The following is a 15,801-nucleotide window of genomic DNA, read 5'->3' as shown; positions in this document are numbered from 1 at the left end:
GCGGATAGATGAAGGAACTTCACTTCTGCTTCAGGCAGCATTGTTGCCAAGCAGCAATTTGAAGATGAGAGAGATGACCCTGTTCCAGGCTTTAAGGAAACAGATCCTTCTATGTGCCTCCCTTTTTGAGACCATTTGTCCTTAGGGGTTTTTTTTCTTTGACATAGTAAACCATTTTCTTGGGCTGATGGAACCAGGAAATTTATCAGAAGGGGGTCTGACTTTCAGTTCTGGGTTGTGTGTGTGTCTGTGTCCGGGTTGTGTGTCTGTCCTCTCTCTCTCACTCACACTCACACACACAGTCTCTCTCTCTTTTCTCTTCAATGATCCCTCTGATAAGAAACTTATAGGACAAGGTTTTGGCTTTAGTAAAATTTATGAGAAAAGAAAATGTCAGACCCTTACAGGAGAAAGGGATTTTATTCCCAGTATTCTTCCTTTCATAAAAGGAAGAGTGACCTGCAAACTATTCTAGACTTCCCCAAAAACAAATGCCCAAGGGAAAATCAGATTCCACATGGTTTCTGGTCCTGCATTGGTTTGGGTCCCTTGTTTACTTGCTTACTTACGCAACTTGATACGGTGAAAGCACAAATAGTACCACAAGTTCATGATGTACAATGATCATTACCAATAGATGGCACTATCCTTTGGGAGAGTGGCATCTCCTAAGGTGTTCACCAAGTCCTTGGCTGTGATCATAACTCACATGCATCATCAGGGCTTACAGACTTTCCATACCTAGATAACTGGCTTATAGGAATTTCATTTTAACATGGGTTAAGTTACTCCCTAGAGAAGTGTTCCGTCCTCAAGACTCTCTTGGTCTGAGTAAAGAAAAAAATCAGATCTTATTCCAGTTAAGATTTTTACTTTCATAATATCTACCCTAAATTTCACAAGGGATTTAGCTTTGTCTACCTCGAGGCAAGTTGACAGAACTTACTAAGGCAGTTTTCTGAAGAAGTTGGGCTCAGTTGCAGTCTGCAGACTTGTCACCCTGTTTGCATGTCTGCAGATGAAATCATTACAAGGGTGGGTTAAATCAAGTGTACAAAACAAGTACAAGCTGTTCAGGTTTGTTAATTTGTCCTCCTAAATTGCTGATATATTCTCTGGAGGTGTCAACCACCGAGATTCTATCAGGCAGACAAGATGGTTCTTGGACCTCACCCAACATTTCTGACAAAGATTGGACCTCTGTGTGGCGTTTGGAGAAAAATCCAAGGTCAAGACATCTCTATTCAAAAGTGTCTAAATGACTTAAGTGATGCATCCAGTCCTGTTAAGAATTAGGTAATGATGTTCTGCTGGAGCACCCTAGAGAATACTCTTCAACAGGCCGTGTCTATATTGTAGCCATGTCAGAAGTCTTTTGGCGCTTGGTTTGCCACTGCATAAATCACAATTCTTCGAGTGCTTGCTCGTGCCCATTCCATATTAAGTGCGTGTGCGCGCCACATGTACTGGTGCCGGAATTTTTTCTGTTAGCCGTATCTGTAGGGGACCTGGAGTGGTGCCCGCATGGTGCAGTATAAGGGACACTGCCAGCTCCCCTACCCTCAGTTCCTTCTTGCCGCCAGTGATGGTGCTGGAACTTCTGCTGCTGCTTCGGCTAGCTTTCGTTTAGTTCAGTGTGTCTCATGAACATTTCTTTGTAAAATAGTTGTATATAGTTTAGTATTTACCCTTAGTATTAGTTCTAGTTAGTTGGTCCCGGATGGGACTCCACCTAGGGACGGGGCATGCCCCGATACCCAGGCTTTAAACCAGGCGATGGTTGTAAGTGGCCCATGCCCATCAACGACCCACACTTTAGCTGTTTAAGGTGTCTAGGAGAAGGACACATAAGCACTCCTGATGGAGTTAGCGCTGACCCCGGCACCAGAGCAGAGGTCCGACTCAGCCCCAAGCACCACAGTGTTGGTACAGACACCCTGCTGGTGCTGTCTACGAGCTGGCACTGCTTCCCCCCACCCCTGGCAAAGAAGCCCAAGATGTCCACAAGAGGAAGATCTCTCACTTCCTGTAAGGGAAAGGAGAGGGCTGGAGGAGAGCCAAGACCCGTGCTGGGCGGCTCGACGCCTCCATCCGGGAGTCGTCCTATCTCATATCAAGCGGTCAAGCCCCTCCTCTACTGTGCCTGTCACATCGGACAGTGATAAGGGCCTCCATCAAACTGAAGTCCCGTCAATGCCCGAGGCCCTGCAGGCAGCGCAGGAGATCCTGATGCTACTGGTGCCGCCCACACCAGCTCTCGCGGTAACCAAGCTGAGGGGTAAACCCATCTTGGGACCATTCAGAGTGTCCCCGCCTCAGCAGCGCTGCTCCCCATCACAGGGGACATCCCGCCAGTGCTTTGCTGCATGGAGCTGTCATGCCTCGGACTTCGGGAGGCAGGCTCAGAGAAGCCCTCTTTGGTCTCTGGACCCTTGGCACTGACAGTGGGATTCGAGGCGTGGCTCGCTGGTAACCTGGCGCAGACCTGTGGAGGCACACATCCCCCAGCATGAGTGTTGAGACCGACCCATCGGGTTTCCAATGTCTCGGCACCGGTCCTGTGATTGATTGGAGGAACAGGGTCACTGGTCACCCGCCCAATGGCACCCATCACTAAGACACGAATCCCTTTGATCAGGGAGATTCTATCGACATCCGGCCCGCTCCAACTCCTGGTCCCACTCTTGCTACAGGTCAAGCAGCGTGAAGTGTAGATCTACCGACGCAGATCTGCCAAACAACGAAGATCCCTGGGGTCCCGCAGGAGGAACTCATCCCGATCGGACAGGTCAGCGTCGAGGCACTGCGGTGAGGAGGGCCACCGAGCCAGCCAGTCATGGTTATTCCACAGCGTCCGTTCTGTTTACAATTCCAGTGCTGATCAGGAGTCCCTGGTAGCAGGACAGGCCCCGGCACCAGTGGTACCATCGACCTCATAGGCACCGCAGCCGACCCCATGGCTTCCGGGCTAATGGCTGGCAGTGTGGTACCCCTGGAATCCATGGGGGTTCGCCCAGTCTTCCCAGGCCACCCGATCAGTGGTGGGGGCCTCAGATAGGACATCGGCCGCAGCATCCCACCTTCCTCCGGAGGTGGAGGCTCCACAGGGGAAGACCGGCCCCAGGCCCATGAGGACCTAGGGGAGCAGCCAGTTGGACTACCAAGGGATGTGTTGGAGCTCTCAGTGCTAGCTTTGTCCTCCTCATCGCCAGACGCTTTTACGGGTCCCCCTCACCCAGTTTTGCAAGATGATGTCACGGCTCATCAGGAGCTTTTGAAGAGGGTTCGTCTCTACCCTGGGGCTCCAGGCAGAGGAACTTGAGGAGCCGTCAGACTCACTGTTCAACATCCTTTGCTCCACAGCACCCGCTAGAGTGGTTTTACCCCTACACGAGAGGGTATCAAAAATAATTAATGCCCTATGACAAACCCTCTCCTCCGTCACCCATCTCAAAAAGGGCTGAGTGCAAATATTTTGTGCCAGCTAAAGACCATGAGTATCTCTATACCCACCTGGCCCCAAACTTCCTTGTAGTTGAGGCTGTTAAAACAAAGGGAGAAGCAGGGGCAACTTGGGGGTATGCCCAAGAATAAAGACTCAGAGACTGGATCTGTTTGGGCGAAAAATTTGTCTTCCAGCCTTTAGTTGAGAATGGCCAAACTCCAAGCCCTCCTTGGCCACTATGACTACAATATGTGGCAGTCTATGTCCAAATTTGAAGTCTCACTACACGAAGGGTCCAAGAAGGAATTCTGGGCCATCCTCAAAGAGGGCACGGCTGCAATGAGAGCGGCCCTCCAAGCAGCCTCGGAAGCAGCAGACTTCATGGCTCATCTCCATGTAAAGGGCGTCCTGGCTGCTCCTCTCGGGTCTGTCAATGGAGGCTCAGCAATTGATGCAGGACCTCCCCTTTGAAGGCCAGGCCCTGTTTGTAGAACAGACGGACAGTAACCTGCATGGCCTTAAGGACTCCTGCACTACCCTGAAAACTCTGGGGCTGTATGTTCCAGTCCAGCCCGTAAGTGGTTCAAACTGCAGCAATCTCAGGGCCAAGGGAGTCAAACCCACCAGGAGCCCCCTCCCCCCCCATAAGAAAAGTATGGGCTACAAGCACCGCCCGAGCGAGCCACCCACCTCCTCCCTCGAGAGTGCGCTCGAGGACGAGGTGCCAGACTTTTTACCCCCGGATTCGTCTGTCCTGCTGTTTTCCAACCGCCTTTCTCTTTTTTCCTTCCACATGGACAACTATAACTTCAGACCGCTGGGTCCTCAATACTTTGACGGAGGGTTATACCCTACAGTTTACTCCCACCCACCCCATTCCCCATCCCTCTTCAGGGACCCTTCTCACGAGAGTCTCCTCGCACAGGAGGTAAAGGGGTTGTTACAACTGGGTGCGATGGAAGAAGTTCTTCTCGAGTACAGGAACAAGGGGTTCTTATATTCCCGATACTTAATCCCAAAGACGAAGGGCGGTCTGCGGCCCATCCTGGACCTGATGGACCTCAACAAGTATCTAAAAAAGCTAAAGTTCTGCATGGTCTCCTTGACTTCTATCATCCCCTCCCTGGATCCAGGAGACTAGTATGCCACCCTCAAATTGAAGGATGCATACTTCCACATAGCGGTCTTTCAAGGTCACAGACACTTCCCCCAGTTTACTGTGCGGCCCCACCACTACCAGTTTGCAGTCCTCCCGTTGGGCCTGGTGACAAGCACCTAGGGTGTTTACAAAGTGCATGTTGGTGGTGCCTGCTTACCTCAGGTGTCCAGGCATCCAGATCTACCCATATCTTGATGACTAGCTAGTCAAGGGCAACTCCAGGTCTCAGGTCCAAGAGGATGTCCTGGTGCTACAAGCCACGTGCCACTCCCTGGGCCTACTGGTGAACGATAAAAAGTAGACGTTAGTTCCGGTGCAAAGGATAGAATTCATTGGAATGGTACTCAACTTGACCTGCGCCAGAGCATTCCTGTTGCTAGAAAGATTCCAGATGTTGACAGACCTCATCGCGGAGGTCTCTACGTTCCCCCTGCCTACGGCCAGCGTTTGCCTGTGCCTGCTGGATCACATGGCAGCATGCGCCTACATTGTCCATCATGCCAGGCTCTCAATGTGACCCCTGCAGCAGTGGCTGGTGACGATCCATTCCCAGCCCAGCAATCACCTGAACAAGACATTACCATTCCCCCAAGGGTACTTGCCTCACTGCGATCGCATGACTGTCTTGGAGAGGGTTCCATTTGACACCCCCCATCACTCCATCGAGTTGGTATCAGACTCCTCAGACTTCGGCTGGGGCGCGCACCTCCGTGACCTCCAGACCCAGGGTATGTGGTCCCTAGAGGAGATGACATTACACATAAATGTCAAAGAACTCAGGGCCGTCCGCTTGGCATGTGGAGTCTTCCTACCTCACCTGTCAGACAAGGTGGTGAGAGTTCTGATGGACGACACGGCCTCAATGTTCTACATCACTAGGCAAGGGGGAGCACGTTTGTTGACTCTCTGCCAAGAGGCACACTATCTTTGGGACTTCTGCATCAGCCATGAAATCCATCTGGAAGCTTGTCACCTCCCTGGCGTCAAGAATACACTAGCAGATCACCTTAGCAGGGACTTCTCTTACTGTGGTTGCTCCACCCAGAGGTAGCCTGCATGATCTTCTAGAGGTGGAGAACTCCCCAAGTGGACCTGTTAGCCACCAGACTAAACAGGAAATGCCACCGGTTTTGTTCGCGGGAAGGCCTGGGCAAGGACTCCCTCTCTGATGCCTTCCTCCTGTCGTGGTCAGGGAACACGATGTACCCGTTTCCTTTGATTCCTCTCATCAGCAGGGTCCTGGCAAAGATCAAGAGAGGCAAGGCACTATCTTAAACTACCTGCTTCATCTGAGGAGCCAGGGCCTGGCACACTCTTCCATTAGTGTGTATCTCGCAGCCATCTCCGCTTTTCACCCACCAATCCAGGACCAGACTGTGTTTTCTCATGACGTAACGGTCAGATTCTTGAGAGGCCTCAAGAGACTCTTCCTGCAGGTGTGGACTCCTGTCCTGCAGTGGGATCTTAACTTGGTCCTCTCTAGGCTCACCTGCCCACCCCTTGAGCCGCTGGTTTCCTGCTCCCTTTCCCACTGTCTTGGAAGGTCGCATTGCTGGTGGCGGTGACGTCGGCAAGATGTCTCTCTGAAATTAAAGCTGACCTCAGGACCTCCATACACGGTCTTCTACAAAGATAAGGTTCAGTTGCGGCTCCACCCTGCCTTCCTGCCAAAGGTTGTCTCCACCTTCCATATGAACCAGGACATCTTCCTCACAGTGTTCTGTCCCAAACCGCATAAGACCAGTGAGGAGAGGCGCCTTCCCTCCCTGGACATCCGGAGGGCCTTGACTTTCTACTTAGAATGTACCAGGCCTTTCCGAAAATCGACTCAACTCTTCATCGCTACAGCAGATAGGATGAAGGATCATCCGGTGCCCTCGCAGAGGATTTCCAATTGGATTACCTCGTGCATAAGGACTTGTTACAACCTGGTGGGGGTTCCACCACCACCGATTGTCAGAGCCCACTCGATAAGAGTGCAGGCATCTTCGGCAGCCTTCCTGGCACACATCCCTATCCAGGACATCAGTAGAGCTGCAACATGGTCCTCTGTTCACACGTTTACCTCTTATTATGCCAGCACTCAGCTGGCCAGAGATGATGCTGGGTCTGGCAGAGCTGTGTTGCGATCTACATGTCCATGAACTCTTACCCACCTCCAGGGGTACTGCTTTGGAGTCACCTAATGTGGAATGGACATGAGCAAGTACTTGAAGAAAAGACAGTAACTGGTGTTCTTTGAGATGTGTTGCTTATGTCCATTCCACAATCCACCCTCTTTCCCCACTGTCGGAGTTTCTGGCAAGAAGGAACTGAGGATGGGGGGAGCCGGCAGTGCCTCTTATACTGTTCCATGCGGGTGCCACTCCAGAGGGCTCCAGAGCCAGTCCCCTATGGATATTGCTGAGGGAACAACTTCCAGCACTGGTGCATGTGGCGAGCACACACACTTAATATGGAATTGACATGAACACCACATCTGGAAGAACACCAGTTACGGAAAAGGTAACTGTCTTTTCTCTCTACAATGTAGCAAGAACAGAGGCAGTTTGGGGAGCACAGTGCTTCTTCCACTGGCCAATTAGCAAGGCTCCATGGAGGTAAAGCCAGGAAGGAAAAAAGGGCATTGCTTGTCTTACATAACTCCTGTTCTGTGACTGTATAGCCTCTATAGAGCGCCACACTGGGTCATCCTCTCTCCCTCTACTGTTTTTGGAGCCCAGTTACATTTAGGTGTTCTGGAGGCAGAGGGAAACGGGGAGAGCATTGGTGAGGGAAGGCCACCTGTACTCTCTGGGGCAAGTAGGCTTGATGTCCTAGACTACAACTGTCACTACTGACTTCCAAAGGTTCTCTGATAGTATGAAAATCCCCTTCTGAAAGGCTCTGACTCCTATATTGTGGCTCTGGAAGCAATACTGTTGAGAATAAGACGCTTGAGGTAAATTAAGCCAGTCTTTCCCCTTGTACTCAAATGGCTAAGCTACATTAGTTTGACATACACGTTCCCTGCCTGTGCAAGGATGCAGCGGGTTCATGCATACGCATTAGTCATAATTATGCTCCAGAATGTAAACTTTTACTTAAAAGCAAAATTGTCTATAGACTTTATGGTTCCAAAGATAGCATTCAGAATCTGCATCCAATATAATGGTGTCTGATTCCAAGCTAGAAATGTTCTCTGAGAAGTATGAATTGCTCTCTTTCATATCATTGTGCTAACTGAAGCCTAATGATGGGTAATTGAAATGTCAACTATTTCTCTTCACTTCACCAGAAAAATCAATCTAATGTACTTGAATGTGATGGGTTATCTAGTCTGTGTTGAGTCGTAGTCAGAGTTTAAGGCTAGAAGGAATGACCAGATCATCTAGTCTGATCTTCTGTATATGATGGGCAACAAACAGCATCAACACACACTAAAACCAACAACCAAAGTATTACAGCACACCGGAGACTAAAACTACTATGTTGCCACTGACAGAAAATAGGAGGAACTGAGTGTACATCAATGCCTGAGGTCCCTGCAATGGCAGGGAATTGATGAAGTGAGATAATCCTGGCAAGTGACCTGTGCTCCATGCTGCAGAAGGCAAAAAGACCAAAACCCAAAGGTCACTGCCAATCTGATCTGGGGGGAAATTTCTTGCCAGACCCACATATGGATCTGATCTCCATCTGTGGCCATCTCTGATGCTTCAGAGGAGGGTGACCAAAAAAAACCCCACCCCAGGGGGCAAGAATCCTTTCTTGAGCCCTGTGGGTGACCAGCTGAAGCCCTAAAGTATGAGCTTTAAAAACACAAGATATAAACTGGAAAGGATCCCCAGGGCTGCTAAGCCCTACCCGCTGCCAAATCATTAATTCTCCCACAGTTGGTCACTTCTGATCCAGAGTTCCATTCAAGCACCCCTCAGAATTCTTATTTTATGACCATACAATTAATCTTTCCATATAGCAGGTTTTTTCTCATTTTAATAATGAGAATATTTACACTTCAGTTTATTGGCTTGGCTACAAGTTTTCAAATGTGCTCTGGAAACTAAATCTAACCCTTTTTTTTTTTTTTTAACCAGCTCATAGCTTTGATGGCTTAATACCAATGATGAATGGAGGAAATGAGGATGACGCTGACAATATGCACATTGATAAAGAGGTTGCTGTTGTATCAGGTGGGAGTGGACAGTTTCCTGTTAACTACAACAACATTCAAATGGTCGAAGACACCAAACAACAGGAGAGTGGTTCTGTTGGACCAAAAGAGATTGAAATTTACACAGTTTCTGCAATGCAAACTCCCTGTCGTTGCAAGAATCAATATGCATTTTATTTCTAATTTAAATATAAAACATCCTTTTATTTTTTGCACACTGTTGTCCAGAGTCTTGAAAACTATTGTATTACTGTAACAGCTATTATATTTGGGTTTTTAAGTAGATATCAAAGATTAGCTGTTTCATAGAACACACTGCAAGGGTATAAGGGAAACCTTATTGATAGATCTAATCTAAATAGAAGTTCACTATGGCTATTTCACTTTTATTAAAGGCTTACATTTCATGTGCCTTGTTTTTAGTTACTATGTTTGCAGCTTAAAGGAAAATTCGGAGGTATTTTAAATGATTGGTTTCATTGGTACCAAATAGACTTAATTGCCAATATTGTACAAGGAAAAGTATATCCTAATGGTTTATATAGTTCTTGAAACAGGGTGATACCTCTTAGCTAGTTTCAAACTTGCTCAACATATGCAAATAATAGTCCAAACCTAATGACTGTGTGTTCAACATTTGTTCAAACACAGCAATATGACTGTAGAAATCATATTGTGAACAGCTATTGCTTTTGTTTTATGTGGATAAAAGACTATTGATGCCATGGGACTTTCATTGAGTTGCCATTTGGAACAATCTTGGAAACCACTCTTTGGATTTTGTATCAGTCTTCATGAAATCAGCCATATTGTTAGTAGTAGTGCATATTAGTACTTTAATTTTTTCAGGGGCCGCTTGATCAAGATGCTTTTTAATAACCCGAGAGTGTATATAGAGTTACGCTGTCTTAAGAAAAATTGTCTTGGGTCAGCTTGTCCATCCACTTGGTAGGTAAAGGGAGGAGTTACTATTTTAGTGTATTATTAAATTTTTAAATGAATATTCATGTCGTAAGTCGTACTATAATAAAATGTTTCTGCTTGATACCATAGGTCAGATTCACCAAATTATATTAAATGGACATTAAAATATGTAGGGATTTAAAAAAACAACAACCACCTTTTCATTAGTTTGAAAGTAGATGAAAAGCTCCAGTGATAGTTGCCAAATGTTTATATTTATTGAAAAGTAGTTGATTTTCTCTTTCATAAATATTGTGTATTGTTTTACGTGCTTATTTTCAACAAATATAAAAATGCTGTAATTATCACTAGAACTATTCACGATATGCTTTTGAATATTCACTAACAGAAATGCCATTGTTAACTTTGTTAACAAAGCTAGCCTAAATTACCAATTTTAAAACAGGACTCTGCACTTTTTCCAGTTAATAAATATTTTATCAAATTTTTAATGTGCGTGTTCGTCACAATATTAGTAGGCATAATGTGTTGACTTTTTTTTTTTAACTTGACCTCCAACAGGATTCTGTGGCTAATAAGTTTAGTTAATGTGATTATTTTAAGCAGTGTAGGGATAAAGCAGGAAACTTCAGTTGCTGCACTTAGTGTCACTGATAATTCTCAGTTCATTCACATCCTTGGCATTGTGTGTTACTATATGTGAAATACCAATGTCATATTATATATATCCGTTTATATTTATGTGGAGAACCACAACTTTCCACTTCTTCAGTGTAAAACAGTGGTACTCATTACTTTCCTTCAAACAAAGACCCCGTGTTTTAAAATTTGGCAATTTAGTAAGAGAATACTTAACTGCCCTGAGCTAGAAATAAAACAAATGATACTTTTCTGCACAAAGATTTATGCATTAATATGTACATAAATGTATGTGCATACGTTCAGAAAGACCTAGAAAACAAAATGTAAAATGCTCTAATATCAAAATACAGAGCTAGTTTCTAGGTTTGCCCTGCCTATCGTTAGACAGACGTGCACACACAACAGGTAATTTTAGGGCACACCCAGTAATCTGTTTTTGTGCTATACTTTCAGTACCACTGCAAAAACATAGATTTGAAACTTGACTGAAATTTAGTTTTACAGACGAGGTAATTAGTGTACTAATTACTGAAATTCAAATGAGAAATTGCTTAAACCAGTCTGTTTTTTGCATGCATATTTTTAGTATTTCTTGTTTTCTGTTAGTAATCTTATGGTCTTCTGTGCATTTTGCTGTTGTATGGCATTTTGCATGTGGATTGTACAGATGTTACAAATCTATCATTAAGAAAAAACATTTTTCCTGCCTAATATATTCTCAAGTAAACCACTAGTTATACTGAAATTAATTATTCGATATACAACCTTAGGAAACATTTTATATTAGTTTTCCCATTGACACAAGCTTGTTCATATTGCCTGCTTCAACATGTACTGTTACCTGAGATCTGTCACTAAAGAGGAGGCAAGAAACATAATCACCACTGCTAAAAACTGTAGTCCACTCAAATTTCAGTTCTTGCATATAAATTCTTTAGTTCCAGGTGGATTTTAAATTTGTCCTGTTTCCCAAAATACTGTTTGGAATGTTGTCTGCTTTGTTACTCTACACTTGTCACTTAATTTCTTTATTTTTCTAAAATTCACAGTGTCTTAGAAAGATTAGCATAGCTATATATATTTACATTTCTAATTTAGTTAGCAGTTATGTTTTTGAAATTAAAATTAGCTTTCAAATTTACTGGTCAAAGTCAGATTACATTACTTTTAAACCACCTATGTTGACATGGAATATAAAAATTAGGTTTGCACTCAAGTGTCTTTCCACTCCCACCCCCAAGTTTCCGTGCATAGGTTTTGAAAAACAAAGTGGAGTGCAGTGGAGACATTTTGATGTATTTCCATTGATTCTCAATTTTTGGTGACAGATGTATTTCTTAATGCAGATATGAATAGCAGTAGCTCCGTTTTGAATGCATTGACAAATGGATGTACCATCAATGGACATTTGGACTTCACCACCATAACACAGTTCAATGGAATGGATTCCAGGCATGAAGAATGTTTAACGTTAATACCTAATGGAATAACTTCTGGAGTAGCTTCTGCCAATAGGCACAGAATTCACACCTGTAATGGCACTGAAGAACCAGAAAAAGCCATGAATACTTCTGCCGATATGTGTGGTTCACTGCATCTGAATGGAAGCCCAAGTAGCTTTGTGTCTAATAGGCCCTCATGGGCTGAAGATCTTGGAGATACTTTGCACTATGGGCATTATCATGGTTTTGGGGATACTGCTGAAAGCATCCCTGAACTTAACAGTGTTGTTGAGCATTCCAATTCTGTTAAAGTTGAACAGAAATATGATAATACTGTCTTAGGCACAATGTATCTTTATCATGGTTCCTAAATCAACATCTTGTTTGTCAAATTCATATTGAAATTGCTAGCAAATGTTTGGGAGGGACAAAAAATCCTCACCTAGCATTAAATCTGAAAAATGCACCTATTACTATTTTTACACTTTGTTTATATAAAAAGTAAATCTTTCATTTGATAGTCTTATACTATAGTTCTAATTTGTTGCATGTCTGAGGCTTATCTAGTGATGCAAGTAGATGGTGTTACAATGAAATGTTTATTCTTTGCATTTTACTATAGAATGTTGTGGTTTTGTACTTGTTCATTTATTTGGTTTTTTTTTATTTCCAACTAGTGAACACTATCTTTCCCCTTCTTAAGTGTTTTCCCTCTTATTAATATGATCAAACTGTATTGAATTTTTTGCAGAAAACAAGTTGTTTGTGTATCAATCTTGAAGTAAATATTTTCCTTTTTTGTATTTTCTGCTGAAGCTATGGTAGCAATATCAATGCCAGCTATCACTATGCAAGGTTTGAAAAGTGTTGTTTTTAAAGGAGTTTCTCTGATTTACAAATTTGTACGTTTCTTTAATAGAATTGGCACTTCATCTTTTCGTTCTATGACAAATGAAATGTTAAAAATGCAAAGACAAAAGTTTGAAAAATGTTTCTATTTAGTGTAGCATAGGAATTCTTTTCTTCATTGTTAGGGCCCTTTGCATTATAGAAGTGGAAAAGCAGATTACCTATGTTCAGTTGCAAGTGAGGGTGTGCTTCAGCATTGGTTCTGATTTATGGCTTTTTTTTATTTTGCTTCTCTACTTTACTTATGTGTTTGATATTTTACCATAGCTCACAGCCTGGATGCATGTTGGCACTGTTTTTGCTTTTTATGCAATTTAAAATTACTGCTACTTGTTATAGAAATAGTCAGGTCAAAATATTTGACTGATTTTGATATACTGTACATATATTTTGTTTGCTTTGTGTTTTTTACAACTGTTTTGAAAATCTAATGCCGTGTATATCTAGCCAGTTAAGATACTTTTAGGGCTTTGTTCACTGAAAATACATTGTATTTAAATCCTGTTACACAAGTAAAAATTCATACAAGTGCTCTGTATACACATTAATAATGTAAGATACTACTTTTGTGATTTGATAAAAGAATGGTGGGAGAATATATTAAACAAGAGAGAAACCCAGTAAGCTTTGAACTGTATCAATTTTTTTGTTTTGTTTAAAAGGGATGTTACAAATTGGATTTTAAAAAAATAACTCCATATTGTATCTGGATTTATTTTTAGAAGTGACACATTCATTGATTATATGAACAAGTGTTTAATAGATTTAAAGTCAAATCTCACTTACCTATTTAATCCTTCTTAACGCCTGTGTGGAATCTTTGTTTATTTTCATTATGTGGAATTATAAAAAAGAAGGTAAATAGGCTGGCAAGTCATCTTTGACTGAGTTTCTTTGTTCTTTCAAAGATACTAGTACATGTTTTCTACATTATGTGTAAAGACTATATCAGTCCTGAGTTCCAAAGAAAGATCAGAAACGTTAGTTTTGTGTTTCACCCTGAAATTGTGTAGTACTTAGTTTTCCCTTAAACATTTCATTAGGAAAAAGTCTGAAAACTCAGTATTTTCTAATAAACTTACAATATTGTTTCATATATCACCATTCCGATATAAAATACCACAAAGCAAATTAAAGTGTAGCGAGTTAGATACTAGTTGAGTTACAATGACAGTATAAGCAAATGGAGCAGTTGGCCAGAATAATGCAAGTACTTAACTTCTGGCGGCAGATGAGATGTGCAGCAGGACCTAAACCTCACCTGAAGCATGGCGCCTCTAGCATGCTATAATTTTGGTCAAACTAACACTTCAGACTTATTAACTTAAAGCTTGATTAAGACATTTTTTTCCAAGTGCTATTTTAGAGTTTTACATATGATTTTGTTTATACTCATTTGGACAAATCAAAGCCTTTAGTATTTATAGCAGTGTGCTGTCTGGATTTTCCTCCTCAGGTTACAACTAATCTTGCACACATGTTGCTTGGCCACATTTTATAGTTTTCAATGAGGTTTTATGTACCCAAGTGAAGTACAACTCAAGACTTAAATTTCCTGCCAGACAAGCTTTTAAGGAAATATATACTATATTCGGCTTTCATTCACTATTATTTAAACAGATTTCAGACACATTTTTCTTCAAAAATATTTGACTGAATAACTTGAGTATCTCTATCCTATCTGTGAGAAATTTTCTTCAAACCCCTCTTCTCATTCAAATGCTTATTGCTTCCAAGACTAAATTTCCAAAACTGAAACTAGAGGTTCTTGATTGCTGCTTGTTGTAAATTCTCAAGATGTCTTCTGAACATTTTTAGTTTATGGAAGGTCCACTGAAGTCCTCAAAGCAAAACAAGGTTGCAAGAGTGCAGTATGTGAGTTCAGAAGGAGATAGATGAGGAAACTTTGAGTTTATATACTGGAATTGAAAGTGAGAAATATAGGCTGTTACTATAGCCCTGTTTTCATTACTGTACAGAGGCTGAGAACTGGAGAAAGGTGGAGCATACTCCTGGTCTCACAGATTGAATACTGATATGAATAGTTAAAGGCTATTTGACTATTTTTAATTATTAGTCTCAAATTTGCTGTTTTGAATAGGAGGATGAATTTTGCTATCGTACATGTTTGTAACTCCATTGACTTTAATGGTATAATGAAAAGCAAGTGTAATAAAAGCTGCTTCTGGCAGAAAAAGTGTAGATGGATTTGAACTATATACAATCAAATGGCAAAAAACATTTACACGGTTAGTTTCCCAGTGCCAGCTCATGTCCTTGCAGAATATTGAGTTTAGCTTAACTTAAAGTGAAAACCAAGAAATACACTGTTACAGTAAACGTGCACCCAATCTTGCCTCTGCCCCCATGGCACCGGCAATACCCACTAGGAATTAGCTGCATGCACAGGAATGTAGCTGTATTGAATGGTATATGCAATAGGTGGGACTAGTTTGTAGAAGTCTGTTTGTGAGCTGAGAAAGTGGAAATTAGTTTTCACATTACAGAGCTGTAATTTTATGAGGTGATTGGGGTTTGCTCCTACCCAATCAGTGTAAGGAAAGGGGAGGATGCGTACCCTAAAGATGGAGCTAGTATGCATCATTTTATTGCAAGATTATGTAGGTTGTCTCAGGTTGGTGCTGAGGTAGTGCCAGGTATGGTCTCTCTGGCCTAAAGTTGGGGCTGGGGCAGGTAGGGTCCCCCCAGCCCACAGTTAGGTGTAGGGCAGATCGGGCACCTCATCCTAAAGTTAGGATTAGAAGTAGTTTTCCACCTTCTGGCCTGGGCTAGGATGAGGCAGGTAGGGTCCCCCTGGTCCAGAGTTAGGGATGGAGGTACCCCAGTATAGGATTGGGGTGAGACCAGAAAGTGTCTCAATGAGAATGAGGGCTTGGGTTAGAATTGGGCTGGAAAAGTGCCTCAGGCTTGGGTTACATTGAAAGTCAGGTAGGGGTCCCCAGCCTAGGGCTTGGGCAGGAAGGGCACTATGTTCTAGGGTTAGGTGTTGGGAGTAGATAAACTTTCACAAGTGATGGTTTGGGCAGGTACAGTCCCCTAGGGTTAGGGTTGGAACAGGTAGGGCCTCCCACCCTAGGTTTAGCATTAAGGCTGAAAAAGTTTCTCA

General features: G+C 43.0%; 1 protein-coding gene across 4 annotated transcripts in view; it reads left to right on the top strand.

Annotated features, from left to right (window-relative positions):
• Nucleotides 1–14,871, top strand: part of ANKRD10 (ankyrin repeat domain 10) — a 53,304-nt gene extending 38,433 nt beyond the window's left edge. For 3 of the 4 annotated variants that reach the window (XM_037896953.2, XM_043535563.1, XM_037896959.2), the window contains 2 exons: nucleotides 8,681–8,776; nucleotides 11,670–14,871. In XM_037896953.2, the coding sequence (XP_037752881.1) occupies nucleotides 8,681–8,776; nucleotides 11,670–12,136 (563 nt within the window). In that variant the 3' untranslated portion in view covers nucleotides 12,137–14,871. Of the gene's footprint in view, nucleotides 1–8,680; nucleotides 9,706–11,669 lie in introns of all 4 variants that reach the window. The other variant, XR_006287414.1, reaches the window with a different exon arrangement.
• Nucleotides 14,872–15,801: the final 930 nt, after the last annotated feature.

The sequence above is a fragment of the Chelonia mydas genome, chromosome 1 (genome assembly GCF_015237465.2).
Source record: "Chelonia mydas isolate rCheMyd1 chromosome 1, rCheMyd1.pri.v2, whole genome shotgun sequence".
NCBI classification, from domain to species: domain Eukaryota; kingdom Metazoa; phylum Chordata; order Testudines; family Cheloniidae; genus Chelonia; species Chelonia mydas.
Note: the sequence above shows the minus strand (reverse complement) of the source record. Positions and strands in the feature narration are given on the sequence as shown.